The sequence below is a fragment of the Phocoena phocoena genome, chromosome 2, assembly GCF_963924675.1.
Source record: "Phocoena phocoena chromosome 2, mPhoPho1.1, whole genome shotgun sequence".
Taxonomy (NCBI): domain Eukaryota; kingdom Metazoa; phylum Chordata; class Mammalia; order Artiodactyla; family Phocoenidae; genus Phocoena; species Phocoena phocoena.
Genome location: NC_089220.1, coordinates 12,972,525 through 12,994,279, shown reverse-complemented (window position 1 = coordinate 12,994,279; position 21,755 = coordinate 12,972,525). Strand labels below are relative to the sequence as shown.

Below are 21,755 nucleotides of genomic sequence, written 5' to 3'. Positions count from 1 at the left end.
ATATTCTACGTTCCCTCCCTTCTCTCTCTGTTTATAACAGCAAAGAAACTAGAACTCAAAACTCAGCCTAGAGGACACGCACCATCACTCAGACGATCTCAATCAGTGACAGATGAGATCAAACTCAAAAGCATCTATGCCAAAGCTACCAAGCCATTCCAAACTTTGGGGTGTTTATTGCAGCCTTTTGTGGGCCCCGCCAATCTGAACCTTTGGAGCAAAGCAGGCCTTCTCCACAGTTTAATAGGATTTGGAAAATAAGCATTTACTCCTCAACAAATGGGAAACAGAAGCACGTGGCTCTGGGCAGGTGAAATCCCACTTCCATGAGCTACGCCCCAAGGTTTGAAGCTCTTGAAAATGCAGAGGGAGCAACTCCCCTGTTCAGTTATCCAATCTGCAGTTTAAAGCGCTATTGGACTATTCCCGAGGAAGGGGCCTCCCACGCACAGCCTAGTAGGAGCTACGGGGGAACCAGATACCTACTGTTGGTCTCCATGCACATCTATCCTGCAGCAAAATGTCAAAACAAGGGACAGCTGAAGAGATTTGGACGAGTATCATTGCATTTCTCATAAGAGCAACACGAAAAGGAAAACAAGCATCAAATGCATGAGAGAGCTATCCCTTACATGCAGGCTCTTAAACCTTTTTAAAACTCTTTTCAAGGGCAGCTCAAGGGGAAAATGTACCTGTGTGGCATTACAGCCATACTCGCTTTCATAAAAACCGTCTGAAATTTGGCAAATCCAGTTCTCTAAACGGATCAGCCATGCAAAGGGAGGTGATCCTGTGGGCCAGGGTTTCCGATCCATTCATCTTCCCCGCAACAAAGCAGGGAGGCCTGTTCAGTACCATCCCAGGGAGGCAAGGGAGCACAGAGCATGGGCCCCATTCCCTCCTGGTCCCGGTGCTCCACACTGTGACTTGTACTCATGGGGGGGCCTCCTCCCTCCCCCCACCTTCAAATCTCATGGGAAAGTGAGGACCCAGGTGGAGAAGAGACAAAAGAGCCTATGCTCATTCTGTTTTTGAAAAAAAATTCCCACTGTGGTTTATATTTAAAATTGCTTTACGATAAAAACTAAACTGAAGACAGCATTATAAGGCTTTCCACTTTCCTTCTTTAGGAACTTGATTTAGAAAGAGAAGAAGGCTTACCCATTTTTGAAATAGAGGACATGGGCTCTCTGTAGTCCTGTTTCTAGGAAAAAACCTAGTTCTTGATCGTGGGGAGCAGAGCCGGGCTTAGGACTTCTGTTTTGAATATTAGAAAGTATTACCTAGAAGGGGAGAAAATCGGAAAACTAATCAGATCCACATGCAAGCCTACCTCCTTCAAACCCTGTCTCTAAGTGCACTGCAGGACTTGAAAAAATAACTTCTGTATGCAAACATCAGTGCAAGGCACTGATGTAGAAGTGCAGGGATAAGAAAAGCAGAGAGAATGACTTCTGTGAGACAGGGAACAACTGCTAACCCCAGGCCACGTGTGGCCCTCCTGGCACTGAGGACAGAGGAGTGAAGGGTGCAGATGAGCGCACGGTGCCAGGAGAAGCATTAGAGGTGGAGTGGCTCTGCCGAAGGCCGGGATGTTGACAGAGAGGCTGAGTGACACAGAAGCCGGTCCAGCAATGGACAGAAACAGTCATCATTCACCAATGGCTGTGGTCACTGATGGGTAGCCCGTGGCTTCAGCCCTCCAGAGTCTGATGAGCTTCAGAAAGAGTTGGAAAGTGCCACAATCGGCACTGGCTCTGGAATTAACCAGAGAGGGCAAACTCACCAGGCTACAGAGCTGAGGCCTGTGGACTGGGCAGCAGCCACCTATTCTCAAGGGGAGAGTTGAGAAAAACAACCTCGACTCCCCCTCTCCCCAAACTTGAACTCTTGTCAGCAGATAACAAGGTTTTAAAGGTTGACGTGTTTAGCCCTGCCAGAAAGACTGCCAAATAGTCAAGAGAAAGGCTTGCAAGTTGAGGGGGATACAGTGAAGTGTAAACACTTAGCTACGGTTACAGAGGCTGCTCTCCTTAAACTCACAAGTCAAATAAAGCATTTATCAACCAGAAGCTACTGTGGCCCATTTTAAAAACCACAGGAGTGCTCTCCAAACATGCTGCCAACATCTGCTGAGTCAGCAGCTCTCCAAAGATCCAGCTGTTCGCCAAACCCCAAATATTTCAGAGGTCTTGAAATTACTCTCCAAATGGAGTCGAAGCAATTGCTGGTCCTCTACCTTATGAGCTTTAGGGAGGGAAAAAAAAAGTAGAAGACACACAACGAACAATACATTGTGGAACGAAAGCCAGGTGGGCAACCCTTGCCTTTGAACTACATCCCAGCATCTTATCAAAACTGCCTGGCTCCTTCTTGACTTAGCCCTTGGCTCTGCAAGTGCTAAGAGGTAGGTGGGTGTTCCTCCTGCCTCTGAGAACTGTCATTTTTGGCTTCACCCTCACCCATCCTCGAAGTGCTGGAGATGCACGAGTGCGGTTCTGGGCCCTTGTCCTTCTCTGTTAAGTGTCTCTCAAGATGATCTCATCCGCTCCTCAAAAATCAGCTACATGCTGCCGAATCCCAAATTTATAATCTCTAGTCCAGACTTTCCCAGACTCATATATCCAACTACTTCCTTGACATTTCCACTTGGGGGTTCAATGCTGAAACTTTTAAAAAATTATCCTCCATTTGCTTTTGATAATAGTTTTTAATTTTTTTAAACACCATGGTTATTTCAAAGTGAAAACAATGTAGTACAGTACAAAAAGAAAATTAAAAATCATCTCAAAATTCTACCACATAGAAATAGCCAGTGAACATTGATTGAACGATAACCCAGCTATCTCCGTGTACGTATGTATCAAGAGGAGAGAAAGATAAAAATCATTCTACAAACATTGAGATTGTTATACATACTGGTTTTAATTTTAAATTTAACAGGAGAAACTAAAGTGTGACCAAAGTAATCACTCAACCTCAGGAAAATGTGGTTTTTTTACACATAGTTCATACATTTATGTCTCTCTAACGTTAAAAATATGTTATAGTTATTACATGGATGCATGTGTGTTGTATGTATGTGTATATAGACAGAAAGACAGAGACAGGGAGACAAAGAAAGAGCGAGAGAAAGGACAGAAAGTAGGTCATTCTTTTATCTACACATTTCAACACTATACAGTATCTGTTGACCCAGAACAAAAATGAGGAAACTGACATATTCATACTACCTTCTCCTTTGCCTTCTCCTCAGCCTCTGATTTTTGTTATAGTACTGTTTTTTATTGCCAAGGTACCTAACAATTATGTTCTACCCCATAATTGTTTTGCATCAGTTCTATATCAAAATGCATTTGAGGGGCAAGATAGGGGTAGAGGATTAAGAGGTACAAACTAGTATGCATAAAATAAATATGCTACAAGGATATATAGTACAACACAGGGAATACAGCCAATATTTTATAATAACCATAAATGGGATATAACCTTTATAAATTGGGAATCACTATGCTGTACCCCTAAAACATATAATATTGTACATCAACTATACCTCAATCAATCAAATGCATTCATTGTTTCTTTAATTCTTTATTTTAAACTGATTCTTGCTTGGTGGAATATTGCCAAAAAGGGCTCGTGGATGCTACAGGCCCTGAATTCTTACAGGTGTAAGAATGTCTGTCTCTTGTCTCTGTTCCTCTAAACCTGAGTATGACATTCTCAGATTTCCCACTTTCTCTCCCTCAGAACATGGCAGACGATACTCCAGTCTTCCAGCACCGACAGTTGCTGTGGACAACTCGGAAGCCAGCCTTATTGGTCTCCCTGCGGACAATCTGCAAAGAGCAGTCCTTTTCTCCCTGAAGTCTAGAAGATCTACCAGGTGTTGTCTTGCCGTTCATCATTCTATGTCAGCTATTCTTGGAACACAGTATGAACTCTCAATCTAAAAATTCAGATCTGTAGTATCAAGTAAGGCACTGGACTCGGGCTGCCATTCTGGGTTCAAAGCCCAGCTCCACTACTATGGGCAAGTCACAGTCTCTAAAGTTTTCTCATTGGTAAAATGGAGATGGTAATAGAATTTTTCACTTAGTGAAATCCTATGAACTAAATGGAATAATAAACGGATAGAACACTTAGCACAGTGTGTAGCAAGTGCTGAATAAAGCCTTACTTTGTTGAAGAATTTCTCTTTGATTATATAACTGCATTTTCTTATCTAGTCTGGTTTTTTCCATTTTCTTTTTCAGGAATACTAATTGTGTGCACTGTCTTAATTACTGTAGCTTTGTACAATAGAAAGTTAAGAGATTGGGAAGTGTGAGTCCCTCGACTTTGTTCTTTTTCAAGATTGTTTTGGCTCTTCTGCATTTGTTTTGGTCCCTTGCATTTCCATATTAATTTGTGAATCAGCTTATCAATTTCTGCAAAAAAGGCAGCTAGGATTTTAATGGGCATTGGGTTGAATTTGTAGATCAATTTGGGGAGTATTGTCATCTTAACAAACTAAGTCTTTTGTTCCATGAGTGTAGGACGCCTTTCCATTTATGTAGGTTTTCTTTCATTTCTTTCAACAGTGATTTGTAGTTTTCAGGGTGTAAGGTTTGAACTTCTTTTTATTATCCCAATGCATTTTAATCTTTTTGATGCTATTAGAAGTAGAATTACAATTTTAATTTCATTTTCAGATTGCTCATTGCTAGTGTATACAAATAAAAGTGATTTTTGTATATTGACCTTGTATCCTACAACCTTGCTGAAATCGTTTATTATTTATAGTATTTTTTGTGTGAATTCCTTAGAATTTTCTATATACAAGATCATGTCATCTGAAAATATAGTTTTACTTCTTTCTTTAAAAAAAATTTACTTTTTGGCTGTGTTGGGTCTCTCTTGCTGCACGCTGGCTTTCCCTAGTTGCGGCGAGCAGGGGCTACTCTTCATTGTGGTGAGTGTGCTTCTCATTGTGGTGGCTTCTCTTGCTGTGGAGCATGGGCTCTAGGCGTGCAGGCTCAGAGGGCTTCAGTAGTTGTGGCACGTGGGCTCAGTGTTGTGGCTTGCAGACTCTAAGTTGTGGCGCACGGGCTTAGTTGCTCCACAGCATGTGGGATCTTCCCGGAACAGGGTTCAAACTCACGTCCCCTGCACTGGCAGGCAGATTCTTAACCACTGTGCCACCAGGGAAGTCCCTCCCTTTTCAATCTGGATGCCTTTTATTTCTTTTTCCTGCCTAATCTGATCTTGGGAGGAAAGCATCCACTCTTTCACCATTAGATATGTTGTTAGACATGGGTTTTCATGGATGCTTTCTATCAGGTTGAGGATATTAACTTCTTTTTTTTTTTTTTTAATTTTTCTTTACTTCTATTTCTAGTTTGTTGTGTGTTTTTGTTATCATGGGGATTGTTGGACTTTGCCAAATGAGTTCTCTGCATCTACTGAGATTATCATTATCATGTGTTTTTTGTCCTTTATTCTATTTATATGTTGTATTACATTCATTGATTTCCATACGTTAAATCAACCTTGCATTTCTGAAAAGAATCTCGCTTGATGGCATATAATTCTCTATGCTGTTAGATTCAGTTTGCTGGTATTTTGTTGAGGATATCTGCATCTGTATTCATAAGAGATACTGGTCTCTGGGACTTCCCTGGTGGTGCAGTGGTTAAGAATCCTCCTGCCAATGCAGGGGACACGGGTTCGAGTCCTGGTCTGGGAAAATCCCACATGCCGCAGAGCAACTAAGCCCGTGCACCACAACTACTGATCCTGTGCTCTAGAGCCGAAGTGCCGCAGCTACTGGAGCTCACGTGCCTAGAGCCTGTGCTCCACAGCAAGAGAAGCTACCGCAATAAGAAGCCCGCACACCGCAACAAAGAGTAGCCCCCACTCACCGCGACTAGAGAAAGCCCATGCACAGCAATGAAGACCCAACACAGCCAAAAATTAATTAATTAATTAATCAATTAATACAAAAAAAAAGAGATACTGGTCTCATAAAATTAGTTAGGGAGTGTTTTACTCCTCTTCTACTTTCTGAAAGCTTCTATAGTACTGGCCTCATTTCTCCCTTAAACTGAATCTCTCTTCATTGAATTCACCAAGGAAGCCAACTTGACCTGTAGTTTTCTTTATGGGAAGATTTTTAATGATAAAGTCAATTTCTTTAATTCATATAGGTATACTTGAGTTATCTATTCTTTCTTGAGTGAGCTTTGGTACTTTGTGTCTTTCAGGGAATTTGTCTATTTTCTATAAATGATCAAGTTTATTTGCATAAAGTTGGCCATAATTTTCCCTTACAGCCTTTCAATGTCTATAGATCTACAGAAGTGCCTCCTTTTTTCTGGGTATTGATAATTTGTGTCTTCTCTCTTTAATTCTTGTTCAGCTTATTAATAGTTTACACAAATTTTATTGATCTTTTCTAAGACTCCAGTTTTGGTTTCACTAGTTTTCTCTACTGTTTATCTGTTTTCTATTTCACTGATTTCTGTTCTAATCGTTCTTATTCCCTTCCTTCTGCTTATTTTGTTCATCTTTTTCTAGTTCCTTGAATTGGAAATGTAGATCATTGATTTGAAATTTTTCTTCTTTTCTACTATACACATTTAATGTTATAAACTCTTCTATACATTTTGTTTTCTATATCTTGAAGCTCTATTATTAGGTATACATACTTTTAGGATTATAATGTCTTGATGAATTAACTCCTTTTATTATATCTCCCTTTATCTCCTATAATATCCCTTGTTTCTAATTCTACTTTATGATATAATACAGTCACTCTAGCTTTGTTTTGATTATTGTGTGTAATTTTATCTACCTATGTTTTAATATTTAAATCATTTTCTTGTAGATAGAAAATCTCTGCCTTTAAATTGGGGTGCTTAGACAATTTACATTTAATATAATTATTGACATGGTTGGAATCATCTTGCTAGTTTATGTTTTATTGTCCCATATGTTCTTTGTTCCTTTTTCTCAATTTCTTCTTTTGTTTTTTTTTTGGATTGATGATTCCATTTCATTTCCACTATCAACTGGTTAATTATGTCTCTTTTTTTCTTATTTTTTAGTGGCTGCCCTAGGGTTTATAACATAGCTCTTTATAATATCTCTAAGTAATATTACACCAATTCATATATAGTATAAACACCTGATAACAATATACTTCTATTTCCTCCACTATCTTTTTTGCTATTGTTGCCACACATTTTACTTCTATATTATAAATCCCATAATACATTGTTCATATTTTTGGTTTAGGCAGTCGATTATCTTTTAAAAAAATTAAACATAAGAAAGTCTTCTTTTTTTTTTTTTTTGCGGTACGCGGGCCTCTCACTGTTGTGGCCTCTCCCGTTGTGGAGTACAGGCTCCGGACGCGCAGGCTCAGCAGCCATGGCTCACGGGCCCAGCCGCTCCGCGGCATGTGGGATCTTCCCAGACCGGAGCACAAACCTGTGTCCCCTGCATTGGCAGGCGGACTCTCAACCACTGCGCCACCAGGGAAGCCCGAAAGTCTTCTTTATTTACCCTCATTGTAACCATTTATGATGCTCTTGATTTCACTGTGTGGGTCTGTATTTTCTTCTGCTTGAAGAACTTCTTCAACATTTCCTGTCACACAGGCGTGCTGGCAATGCATTCTGTCAAATTTTATTTGTTCTAAAAAAGTCTTTATTTGTCTTTCCAGTGTCTTCTAATCTGCATATTGTTTTCTGATGATAAGTCTTCTATAACTCTTATCTTTATTCTTCCGTATTTAAAGTTTCTTTTTCTCTGGTTGCCTTTAAGACTTTTGTCTTTGATTTACAACACTCCGACTATGATGTGTCTAAGTGTGTGTTTGTATTTATCCTGCTTGGGGTTCTCTGAGATTCTTGGATCTGAGATTCCTTGCTGTGTTTCAGTAATTCTGAAAACTTCTTAACAATTTTCTCTTTTTTTTTTTTTTTTTTTTGCGGTACGTGGTCCTCTCACTGTCGTGGCCTCTCCCGTTGCGGAGCACAGGCTCTGGATGCACAGGCTCAGTGGCCATGGCTCACGGGCCCAGCCACTCTGCGGCATGTGGGATCTTCCCAGACCAGGGCACAAACCTGTGTCCCCCGCATTGGCAGATAGACTCTCAACCACTGTGCCACCAGGGAAGCCCAACCATTTTCTCTTCAAATAGTTCTTCTGTCCCAGTTTCTCTCTCTTATCCTCTTGGGGCACCAAATACATATATGATATTTTCCCACAGCTCTTGGATGCTCTGTTCTGTTTTTTTCCCACTCTTTTTAATTTTCTTTTTGTGTTTTTCTTTGAATAATCTCTATTAACCTATCTTCAAATGAAAGTTTTTTCTTAGCTCTTTCCAGTCTTCTAAAAGCTATCGAAGAAGTTCCTCATCTCTTATATCATGTTTTGTTATTTCTAGCATTTTAATTATACTTTTTTTTATAGTTTCCTTCTCCTTGTTGAAATTCCTATCTGTTCCTGCGTGTTGTATATCTTTTCCATGATATCCTTTAACATATAACTCATGGGTATTTTAAAGTTCCTATCAGTTCCAATACCTGGGTCATTTCTGGGTTTGGTTTTGTTTATTGCTCGTCACAGTGATTTCTTTATTCCAGTTTGTGTGTGTATATATACGTATCTTATAATTTTTATTTTTATTTTTTTATTTTTTTTTGCGGTACACAGGCCTCTCACTGTTGTGACCCCTCCCATTGCGGAGCACAGGCTCCGGACGTGCAGGCCCAGTGGCCATGGCCCACGGGCCCAGCCGCTCCGTGGCACGTGGGATCCTCCTGGACTGGGGCACGAACCCATGTCCCCTGCATTGGCAGGCAGACTCTCAACCACTGTGCCACCAGGGAAGCCCTTAATTTTTTATTTATTGTTGACAATTGTGTATACAGAAATAAACTGAGTTAAATAATATTTACACTTGAAAATGTGTACCCCCTTTCTCTTATCAGGCCCTAAGTGTTGGGGATTGAGTCAACCTAGTCAGTAGTTGAGCTGGAGCTGGGTTTTATTGTTTCTATAGTTACCTCCAATGCACCACGGGCTTCAAACTCCTCCAGCATTGAGCTGCTAACTGTGGGACTTGGGATTCCAGAGGGTTTTCCTCAGTGTTTCTATTCCACCCTCAGTTTTTAGCAGTCTCTGTATGCTTGCACTACAGAGGAGTTCTCTCTCCACATTCACGCCCCTTTCCCAGTAGTAGTCTGCTGTTGCGTAGTACTTGGTGCTGTGTTTGTTATGTGGCTGGTGGTGGAAGGGAGAAATTCTTGGTTCTCCTGGTCCAGCCTCAGTCTTAAGAAGGGTCTCTATACCAGAACCTCAGGGATGGGGCTCATCTTCAAGGGCCCCTTTCTGGGCATCTCCCTCCTAGCTCCTGCAATGCCTTCCTGGGACAAAAGCCACATAACTTCTACCCCAGAGAAACTTTGAGCATGATTACGCTCCTAGGAGTCCAGATTCAGCCCCAAACTGAAGCCTCTATTTATCACTCCATCTTATAAATACAGCTGGTCCTGTATCCACGGGTTCCACATCTGCAGATACGGAGGGCCGACTGTACTATGCCATATTATATAAGGGACTTGAGCATCTGCAGATTTCGGTATTCACAGGGGGTCCTGGAACTAATCCCCCACAGATACCAAGGGGCGACTGTAACGTCATCCAGCCAGCTGCCCAAATCAGACACTGGGGATTGAGCCTTGAGACCTTGACACTCTCTCACATCTAATCTATTACGATTTTCCTCCTAATTATTTCTCAAATGTCTGTATATATCCATTTCCACAACCATAACTTTCATCAAAGCTACCATCACTTCCTGTGAGATTTCTACAGCAGCCTCCTAAATACAGTCTCCATGTCCTCTCTTGCACCTTAACTTCCTTTCCACCTTCCACAAGCAGCCTGAATAATTTTTTAAAACACAGTCTGGGGCTTCCCTGGTGGCGCAGTGGTTGAGAGTCCGCCTGCCGATGCAGGGGACACGGGTTCGTGCCCCAGTCCAGGAAGATCCCACATGTCATGGAGCGGCTGGGCCCGTGAGCCATGGCCGCTGAGCCTGCGCGTCCGGAGCCTGTGCTCCGCAACGGGAGAGGCCACGACAGTGAGAGGCCCGTGTACCACAAAAAAAAAAAAAAAAAAAAAAAAAAAAAAAAAAAACACAGTCTGGATCATGTTACTCTTACGCTCTTTCTCACCTCTCATGTATCAGCTTGATTGTCATTTCTCAGAAGGGCCTTCCCTGAGCACTAACATAAAGCAGGCCTGCCTCTATTATTCCCTCCCACAGCATCCTATTCTATTCCTTCAATGCATTTATTAATCTTTTTTTTTTTTTTTTTTTGGTGGTATGCGGGCCTCTCACTGTTGTGGCCTCTCCCGTTGCGGAGCACAGGCTCCGGACGTGCAGGCTCAGCGGCCATGGCCCACGGGCCCAGCCACTCCGTGGCATGTGGGATCCTCCCGGACCGGGGCACGAACCCGCATCCCCTGCATCGGCAGGCGGACTCCCAACCACTGCGCCACCAGGGAAGCCCTATTAATGTATTTTTTACTTGATTATTGGCTGTCTCCCTCCGTGGTGCTGCACCTCCTGCAAAGTCAGGGGCCATGTCTATTCCATTTACTAATATATCCAGTGTCTACTGCAGTGTCTGGGACAGGGTAAGCATTCAATATACATAGTAAATGTAGTAAATGAATAAAACACATAGTAAATGAATGAATGAATAAATTTGCAGGGCCAATAAGAAATGCAGGGAAAAAAGCAATAAGAAAATAACCTATTCTGCATTAGGCACTATGTAGGTACAAAGACTACCTCATTTATTCTCCCACAAAAACCCACTGAGACGCACACTATTACCCTCTCTTTACTGAAGGGGAAACTGAGACTTTGCTCCACTGAGCAAGTTGCCCACATCACATGGCTAACGAGTGTTGAAACTCAGGTCTACCTGACTCTGCAGTCTGACTCCTCTCCCTTTGTCCTATTAGTCTGCATTTGCTTGCAGAACAAAGTCCAAAAGACAAGGTCAGGGCTGCCAGGATGAGTCAGGATGGGAAAAATGCAAGGTGGATGAGAGAGGGAATAGCTTAGCTCAGAGTTTGCCCTGAAGTCTAAGTATCTTGGATTTAATCCCTTCCTCACAAAGAGCCTCTAACACATGGGCCTGGGCAGGAGCATTGTTTGGCAGTGTTGAAGCCACCACTTTTTCTGTGGATAAACACTTCCCTGTGAGAGGACTGCCAACAAGCATCCTTAACAAGTACAGCCTGCTTGGGCAAAAGCCCAACACCTGAGGAAGCATGACAGAAAGTGGGCTGGGGCCAAAGATTTTAGGTCAAAAGGCCCAGGTTCAAGGTCTGGTTCTGACATTCCTCACCACCTGTGGACTTAGGACAACTCCTTTGATCTCTCAGATCTTCACTGTTTTCATCTGATTAATGGGGATAATAATATATACCTACATAATTGTTATGAACTGCAAATGAGAAACTCAATGAGCATGTAAACACTATAACCCTTACTGGAGATATATTAAAGTATCACCTGCAAGTAGGAACAAAATAAGGATACTTTCCACCACCTTTATAATAACATTGTTTTAGAAAAGTCTGGAGATAGGGCATGAAAGAGAGATAAAGTGGAAAACACTAGAAAGGAAGAAAGAATAATGACAAAAATCATTCCTTTGCCATATGTTCATATCCTTAGAAAAATGAAAAGAATCAACTCTATTTTTATGGAGGAGTTCAGTATTGTGGCTGATAACCCTGTATTCCTATCCTTGTCAGCCTTCAAGGTTCAGCTCAGGTGTCATCTCTTCCAGGAGCCATCCCTCAACTTCCGCACGGGTCCAAGACCCTTCCCTGGGCTTGCAGAATTCTCTGAGCGTTCCCCACCAAAGCAGCCCACGTGCTGTTTATGGACCTGTGTCCTCAGAAAACAGTAAGTTTCCTGAGGACATGCTCTGTGGCTTATTTCTTCTGGTGCCCCTGGTGTCAAGCACAGTATGCAGAACAAAGAAGCCACTCATTAAATATTTTTGTAATTGAATTTTAAAAGCCAAAGCATTGCTATATGTGAAAATACAATGAAGAAAATGATCCTATACGCGAAGCAATACAAATAGAAAAGATCTGGGAATACAATCCATCTACTGAAGTCTGTAAAACAAAAATCTTGCAAAATGGAAAGAGGTATCATGGTCACAGGTGAGTAAAGACTAAATATAATTCTCCAAACCAATGTATAGCGTTAATAAAAATTTGACCAAATCCCAATTATTCTAAAATGCATCTAGAAATACCAACAGAAAAGGACAAAGCGTATTCTGAAATATAAGTAGTTACTAATCCCTTCAGATGTTAAAACATATCATAAAGAAGCACTTATTAAACATTGTCACACTGGTGCAATATAAGATTAGCAGAACAAAATAGGAAAGTTCAGAAATTACTGTTGTGTCTAAAATTTTATTAAATGACTTAAAATACATAACAGAAAATATGAAAAAAGAAAGATAAGATCATCTTAAAGTGGTACTGAAGTTTGAGGAAAACATTAGAGTCATATCTAATATCATACACCAAAATAAATCTCTCGAACAAGATTTGAAAATTAAAAGTTTTTTTTTTTAAATGGAAAATGGTTGAAAACTTTTTATATCCTAGAGAAGATTTATCCCAGTATTTCAGCTTTAAAACAATGAAATAAATGTAATAAAAAGATAATCAGATTCAACTGATATATATAATAGATTTAAAATGTATGAACAATTTAGAAATGGAAAAGTACTGAGTGGGAAATCATTCAGAGCAAACATAATAATGGGTTAACATGTTTATGGTATAAAAGCTTTATTCAAATGATAAGAATAATACTACATCCTAAAACCAGAGAGAAAGTATAAACAAACAAAAAAGAAATATAACAAGGTTAAACATAAAGTTATCATATGACCCAGCAATTCCACTCCCAGGAATATACTCAAGAAAAATGAAAACATTTGACCACATGAAATCTTATATACAAAAAGTTATAGCAGCATTATTATAATAGCCCAAAGTAGAAACAACCCAAATAACAAACGATAAAATGATGAATGGATAAACATAATGTCGTATCTCCATACAATGGCCTATTATTTGGCAATAAAAAGAAATGAAGTACCAATACATGCTGCAACATGAGAACATTATGCTAAGCCAAAGAAGCCAGTCATAAAAGACCACATGTTGTATGGCTTGATTTATAGGAAATGTCTAGAATATACACATCTATAGAGACTGGAGAAATTGGAGGTAAATGGGGAGTGACTGCTAACGCGTACAGGGTTTCCTTTGGGGGTGATGAAAATGTTTTGAAATTAAGTATTGGTGATGGTTGCACAACTCCGTGATTATATTAAAAACCACTGAATCGAATACTTTAAATGGGTAAATTCTATGGTACGTGACTTATATCTCAATAATGCTGTGATTTAAAAAAAAGAAAAGAAATATAGCTAGTAAGCAAATAGATGGAAAAAATTTCAACCTGACTGATAGTCAAAGAAATGCAGGCCAAATTGGCAAAGTACTGTTTTCACCTAGCAAATCAGCAAAGTAACTTAGAAACAAATGCAACCCCATCAAGATTGCAAAGCAACCACTACTCTCCTGTACGGCCAAAGGTATAAGATGTTAGTATGAGTTGTAGGAAGCAATTGGATACAATATATAGTAACGAGAATGTTAAAAATGACCCAACTTCTGGGAATTTGCCCTTAGGAAACAAAGCAAAACAAGGGAAAAGCTACCTGAAGGAAGCTGGCACCAGAGCAGTATAAAAACAGGCTATATATACCCAACTATAAGTGAATTATATCATAGAGGCTATCCACTTGGTAAAATATTACATAACCATGACAACACTTTGAAGTTTTGATGTAATTTTGAGTGCAAAAAGACAGATATAGACCCCTTTAATGCTATAAAATTATGAGGGCAAAGACTGACCAAGAACATACAAAAATTAAAATAAGCTACTGTTCTTTTCTGGTTTCCAGGCTTTTCTAACTCAGCTTTAAGTGTGCTGTAGCCTCCTTTCCCAGCCAGTCAGATGGCAGCCTCAAAGTCGGAGCAACATACTGGCCAGTCAGTTTCTTGACATTTCTTTAAGGAAGTACTACGTTAAGCCATGACCTATAACCTGCTGCTTCAGCTTAAGTGAAAAGGCGGGGATTGGGAAGGAGAAGAGAAGGGAGAATCCATCTTTTTTTCATGATCTCATGTTTTAGACCCTAAAGCACAGCCACATGGACCTCCAGAGTCACACCCTGCCTTCCGTGTCAGTAGCCCTGAGTACTTTTCTTAGGACATCTTGTTTGAGTTCAAGACACACAGTAACCTTAATCTAATCCAGTTGTGAATCCAACGTCTCAGCTGTGTCACTGCGAGTTCTTCCTGTGGGGAGGACAGAATCCACTCAAGGACTGACCACGATGACCAGTGAACAGCTCTTGATGAACAGATGAAGTCTAGGCTGGGCCCTGCAACATTTGGGCACCAGCTGTTTCTTAACACTTCAACGCTGAAACAGCCCATAAAAAAATCTATGGGTGTCCCATAATTTAGCATTAACTTCTTTTCTAAAATAGGGTGTAAAGGAATGAACTGTCAGCAGAAGGTAAGGTTCCACCCTGGCATGGCTTCTGCTCAAGAAAGCCACTCCCAGCTGACTGGCTGATGCATGCAAAGGACAGAGACAGGATGATTTCATCTGCCAAAAGCAGGGCTCATATTATGATATTCGAGGGTGAAGTCATCTTTATTCCTATCGTTGCACCTTTAGAAGCTTCTTGTGGGGCAGATAACTTTATTTACTGTTGGTGTAATGCCACCATCCAAAGATAAACTAATCAAGGTCAACCTATGTCATGTCCATCTATTCTAATTTGGTTTACTTGATTAAATTATTCTATATGCATAAGTTTGGAGGTATTTTTCATTCCCCTTCAGAGAACAAACTATCAGAGAAAATTATTAGCAGATGTCTCTGTGACCCTAATGTAACAAGGACAACACTAAACAAATATTCAGTGCACACGGCTTTCAGGTGTTCAAATTTCCTTTGGCCCTGCCTCCCTGTTTGGAACAAGGAGGGAGAACAGTACATGGAACGCTCCTATCATACTGGGTGGAGAACACTGGTGGCTCACTGGTTTTCTTCCCCAGACAAGTCAGGCAGTATTAATCCCGCCGTGAAAATGGAAAGCTGAAGCACACAGATATAAACGATTGGACCAAGGTCAAACAGCCGGGGTGAACAGAGATTCAGAACCCAGATATGATATGGGGACTCTAGGCAAGATGGTGTTCCATTAGCTTCCAGGCAAGAAATGGAAAACCAAATTCTCCTGAAAAAATTACTCCATAAATATCTCTTTAAAATTATTTAACACTTTTAATAAAACAGCATGTCTAAAATACTCCATATTTTCATCTAAATATCTGAAATCTTCAAAGGTTAGGAAAGATTCCACTGCCAGGTGACATAGGAACAGATAATGACAATAAAACGAACATTTAATGTGTGCTAAACATGTACTGGGAACAACGTGAGTTGACCCAATTTATGCTCACATCAGCCTTACAGCAATCATTATTGCTATTTTACAGCTGAGGTTCGGAGGCAGCACAGAGAGGTTGAGTAACTTGCCTGATGTTCCACAGCTAAGAGGTGGCAAGGCCAGGATCCCAATGCCGGCGTCACTTAACCCCTGGGCCCTGCTGCCTCTCCCAACTTAACTTAGCTGCCTGGAGGGGAAGCCAAGGTCAGCCCCCTTTCTGAAGAGCCCCCGCCCTTCAGGAAACAAACAACACTAACGTTGCTAAACATACCCACTCTTAGAGAAACTAGAAGAGGAATGAGGCAGCATCAGAAACAAGTCGATGGTTCCAGACTATGAAAAAGCATTTTCCACAATAGTCCAAACTGTGCTCAAAAGTTCTCCTCAAATTTTATCCTTGCTAGTGAATGACATTAAGAGGCAACACATAAATAAAATGCCAAAAGCTTCCGGCAAACACAAGTTTCTTCGCTTTAGAATGGCTGGGAAATGAGGGGAGAAACCACTGAAAGACTGTCTTTGCCCAGCAGAACAAACACAGGAACAGAGTGTGTGGGGTTTTCTACTTAAAGGGCTACCTACCCAGAAAAGCAAAGCACTATTTACCTAAGCTTGCCCCAGTCTTTTGCTTCCTTCAGATTTTATTTTCCTAACACTTGTTTTCAATTTAGCATAATTCTTAAAAGTCACTTAAGTTAAAGGAAGAAACAAAAGGCCAAACAGGTACCTTCCTCTGCATGGCACCATTGTCTTGTCTCATAAAAACCGCTGAACTTCCACCAAGCCCAGTGGTCACTTAAGGAAGGTCATTTTTCCCCTAGACTTCTAATTAGTCACAGATAATTTATTGAGCATCTACTACAGTCAAAACAGATGTTTCATTCATTCAATCTCTCTCATTGCTAATAGCCCAGCTTACTGGATCTGGGGAGACCCAAAGTGGTTCCCCATGAAGGAAAACTCAGACTGGAAAATCAGAGCCAGAAATGTGAAAGTCATCTAATATATACCTTGAAATTGAACCATACACTGAGTGGGGCTGCTTCCCCACACTACTGAGAGCTATGGCTTGCTTGGTCAAATACTTATTGAGCACTTTCTATATATAAGGGTGTAAGAAACTACGGGGTTCCACATTTATTGGCAGCGGCCTGGGATAATGAAGTAAGTGATGCTGAACTAGGTGTCAGAAGAGCCGAGTTCTAATCTTAGCTTTGGCCCTAACTTCCTGTGTGTCCTTGGGGGTCTCCCTTTCTGGGCCTCCATTTTTTTCTCAAAATCTAACATCCTATGATCACTGTTTCCTCAAAACCACGAAGAATATTTATTTTAAATCCTATGATTATGAGAGTCTCCTTTCTGGTCTGGCTAAAGAACCCAGTGGTGAATAGGTGGTTATAAAGGAACACAACAGGAAGTACATCCAGATCTGCCAATTCCCGCATCATTAAAGACACACATAACAGATGAACCTCCTTTCTCCCAGCCAGGAGAAGGCGGCCCCAGCGTGACAACAGAGAGTAAAATGCAAAATAAGGTCCTCTAAGTGGCAAGGACTGTGGGGTCCACAAGAACAGCTTAGCTGGCATAAGCAGACTTCTCAGCGGCCCAGCACTGGCCATCAGGGAGGTAGACAAAGAAAATCATGCAGATTTTAAAATCAAGCTGCATGATCATTTCTCTAAAGATCGTACCATCAGTTCTGAATAACAAATAATTCCTTTCTCATAGAACAACATTTTGGCAAGACAGCCAAATATATTCCTGAATTCCTGGATATCGCGAACCATGATGTATAATCCATTCTGGTATGGGCCAGGCCAGACACCACTCCCATCATCCTCTCCCCCTCTTCTCTGTGGCTCTCACCCTACTCTCCCTGCTCTTGAAAGGTAATTCTGATCCTTGCCACCCACATCAACACACTACAAAAAGATTTCTATGAAAGAAACTACTTCCAATCTGTACACTTATAAAATAACAAAAACTATCAAGACTTTGGTAGTCCCTCTCTATTCTAATCCTTAAGGAAACAGAGAACCCATATGTTGATGGGAAACAAGATTCTGACGATTTTCAAAAAGTCTCACAGAACTTCTACTCATTTCAAACAATCTCACAGGATGCACCTCTGGGTCCGAAAGGGGAAATATCAGGATGGAGCCTTGGTTAGAACACCAGGAAGCTCTGCAAGGGGCGGACTTGACTAGGAGCTATTGTTTTTAGTAAAAATAAGTGTCAATTACTAAGAATCCAATTTGTTTCTGAATCTGGGCTAAATGCCTTTATTTAAACGACCTTTTACAATGCCCACAAGAACTCCATGAAGTAGGAACCATTACTATGCTCCTTTTACAGATAGGAAAATTAACGCTGAGAAGTGAAGGAGGTAACTTAGTGAAGAGAAGAGCCAAAGACAGCGATCCTTCTAAACAGACAAGTTGCCCAAGCTCCCCAGCCTCATCCAGCCTTCAACGTCCTCTGTCTGAGGGTGTGAGCTCAGGGTCCCTTGCTCACTCGTTCTCTCCTCAGATGGCCCTCTGATCAGCTTCTGGTTTCATTCCCCACAGCAGAGGCAAACCACTGACTGCTGGGAGAAAACCATCCCAGATGGTCTCAAGAACACACAGCCTGCTCCAAGCAGGTTGGTTGAGAGTCCCCAGCAGCCCTTTGGCATGACCATTGAAGTAAAGCCTCCCAAACTCCAGATGTACCCTATGTTGGTACATAATCAACGCAAGTACAAAGGAAGCTCAACCTGTTTTGCCTATGAGAACAGGAATGAGTAGCCAGCTTCGGGGCACTGAGGGTATAAATAGATGCATAGTGTCATTTCTGCTTAGAGGATGTTAAAATGCTTCCCAAACATTGACCCATCTATTTTCACAAGGTGCCACATTTACCACCATATTCTCCATAGCATTAAAGAACAGAAGCAAAGCTTTGCACCCAGAGACAGACAAGCCGAAGGCTTCCAGAGGCTGACCACAGTTCTGTGAGATCTGATTTGAAATTTTAAAAAATTATCAACTGAACGAACACATGGTCCTCACTTACCCTTTCTATCTCTTGGAGGTACAGGAGTGCAATGTCCCCTGCCTTCTCATAACACGTGATGACATCCTGTTCCCGATCCACAAGGAGATTACTGGTAGAAGAAGAAATAGGCAACTTCTCTAAACAAAGTCCTAAAAAAAAAATCAACATACAAAAACTGGGTAAGTTGTTTTTCATGGGGCTTAATTTTTTTTTTTTTTTTTTTTTTTGCAGTACGCGGGCCTCTCACTGCTGTGGCCTCTCCCCACTGCAGAGCACAGGCTCCAGACGCACAGGCTCAGCGGCCATGAATCACGGGCCCAGCCGCTCCGCAGCATGTGGGATCTTCCCGGACCGGGGCACAAACCCGTGTCCCCTGCATCGGCAGGCAGACTCTCAACCATTGCGCCACCAGGGAAGCCCCATGGGGCTTAATTTTTTAATATTGCTCTAGAGGGCCAGATAATATTAGAGAAGCAGATACTCTGCCCTCTCTAAGGACAAAATGGAACATCAAAACGGAGTACCAAAAAGAATATCCATAAGTTTCAGATGAAGGAGGCCCCTAAATATACAGAAAGCACCATTTGACTTTGATATCCAGGTTGAGAATTTGATCGGGTACTTCACCATGATTCCATTCAGATCTAACAGAGCTTCTCATTCAAGTATGTCTCAAGGTCCTTAAAGAATTTTGTAAAGTAAGTACAGGTAGGCTCACAGCACAATACCAGGTACAGAGTATCTTCTGTCCCATGATGTACACTTAACCGATTGAACACAAAACATTTCTAAATGCTCTCAGGAGCCTCAGTTACCAGGAAAATCTTCCAACTCTCAGCCCTAGAGTTCTGTAGTAATGACAACACCCCAAGCCACCTCTCAGTTCCAGGCCAAGAAAACACCCAGAACATTGCTGTGTGGGAACTTCTTGGGAGATGGAGGGGTTACTCTTTGCCAAGAGAGAGTTCAGGGCTGGGACGGGATATGAAAGCATGAAAGACTGAGAAATAACAATGCTGAGAGGAGCAGCTGTTGCATAAACCCAGCACCAACCTCAGCCCCTGCTCTGGGCAACCAGCCTGGGGCACGTCGGGCTCCACGTCCCCGCCTGCAATTGGAGGCAGAGAGGGAGCCCCGCGGGGAGGGTTTCTGCTGTGTCAAGTGCCCTGGGGTACCGGGAAACACACACTGCACACGTTCACTCCACGCACGAGGGCGCGAGAAGCTTCAATGCGGACACAGTCCGGCTCTGCAGCTGGAAGGGGCCAGAGAGGTCCCTGGGAAACCCACTCATTTTATAGACGAAGAAGCTGAGAGCCATCATGGTAAAGTAAGCGACTTGCCCAAAACATGACAGGCAGTTAACAGCACAGCAGGAATGAGAACCCAGGTCTGGGGCCTCCCAAGCAACACCTGTCAAGTGAGCTGCTGGCTTTCAGAGCAGACACCACCGCAGAGGGGACCAGACACACCAAACGCCAGCAAGTGACCCAGAGCCTCCCGTGCATCACTCTGAGAATGGCCTCCTCCAAGGTGCTCTTATCAAACTGTGACAGTCCCTCCAGGCTGTAGAAAGTGACAGGAGGTGGTCATACTGCATGGGAAGGAGAAACCACTTCCATCCACAGGGAGCCCACAGCTGAGGACAGTGTGCCAGGGAGCTCAGAGGTGACCACGTTGTCACAGAAGGTGCGGATCGGCCACAGATTTTGTTATTGTTTAACAGCTTTATTGAGGTTGCGCTTTTTAAATGTTTCATCATGATTTCTTTTATTTTTATTGACTCTATTTTTTATTAACTAAAGTCCATCGTTTACATGAGGGTCCACTCTTAGGGTTGTGAAGTTCTATGAGTTTTAACAAATGCATGGTGTCATGTATCCACCATCACAGCATCGTACAGAATTGACTCACTGCCCTAAAATTGTGCTCTATCCCTCTAGCCCTCCTCCTGAACCCGTAGCAACCACTAATCTTTTTACTGTCTCTACAGTTTTGCTTTGTCCAGAATATCATATAATTGCAATCATCTAGTATGTAGCCTTTTCAGATTGGCTTCGTTCACGTAGAAATATGCTTTTAAGGTCCCTTCATGTCTTTTTGTAGGCAGATAGCTAACTTCCTTTTGTCGTTAAATAACATTCCATTTATTCATTATTTAAAGGCACCACGGTTGCTTACAAGTTTTGGCAATTATGAAGAAAGCTACTATAAACATTCACGTGCAGGTTTTTGTGTGGACATAGACTTCAACTCAATTGGGTAAATACCAAGAAGGGGAACTGGTGGATTGTATGGTGAGAATGTGTTTGTAAGAAATAGCTAAATAAATATATTTTATTTACAGATAGCTTTGTAAGAATAAATATTATTGGGTTGGCCAAAAATTTGTTTGGGTTTTTCTATCAGATCTTATTTTTAGCTTTATAAGGAACTACTAAACTGTCTTCCAAAGTGGCTGTACTATTTTGCATTCCCGCCAGCAATGAATGAGAGTTCCTACTACTCAGCATCCTTGCCAACACTTGGTGTTATCAGTTTTTTTAATTTTAGTCATTCTAGTATGTATAGGGGTGTCTCACTGTTGTTTTAATTTGCAGTTCCCTAATGGCATACAACACTGATCTTTTCTTATGCTTATTTGCCACCTGTATACCTTCTTTGGTGAAACGTCTTGTCAGATCTTTTGCCCTTTTTTCGATTCCGTTGTTTGTTTTCTTACTGTTGGCTTTTTGAGTTCTTTGTATATTTTGGATACGTGTCCTTTATCAGATATCTATTTTGTAAATATCTTCTTGCAGTCTGTGACTTTTCATTCTCTTAACAGTGTCTTTCACAGAACAAAAGTTGTTAGTTTTAATAAAGTCCAACCTATCAATTTTTTCTTTCAAGGATTGTGCTTTTGGTGTGGTCTCTAAAACGCCACTGCTAAATCCAAGGTCACCTAGGTTTTCTCCTATGGTATCTTCCAGAAGTTTTATAGTTTGGCATTTTACATTTAGGTCTACAATCCATTTTGAGTTGATATTTGTGAAAGGTATAAGGTTTGTGTCTATATATATATATATA

At 41.4% G+C, this 21,755-nt stretch overlaps 1 protein-coding gene across 3 annotated transcripts in view; it reads right to left on the bottom strand.

The window, feature by feature from the left end:
- Positions 1-21,755, bottom strand: part of TTC7B (tetratricopeptide repeat domain 7B) — a 238,998-nt gene that overhangs the window by 162,139 nt on the left and 55,104 nt on the right. For all 3 annotated transcript variants that reach the window (XM_065871941.1, XM_065871942.1, XM_065871943.1), the window contains 2 exons: positions 18,705-18,835; positions 1,162-1,283 (listed from right to left, as the gene is read on the bottom strand). In XM_065871941.1, the coding sequence (XP_065728013.1) occupies positions 1,162-1,283; positions 18,705-18,835 (253 nt within the window). The remainder of the gene's footprint in view (positions 1-1,161; positions 1,284-18,704; positions 18,836-21,755) is intronic.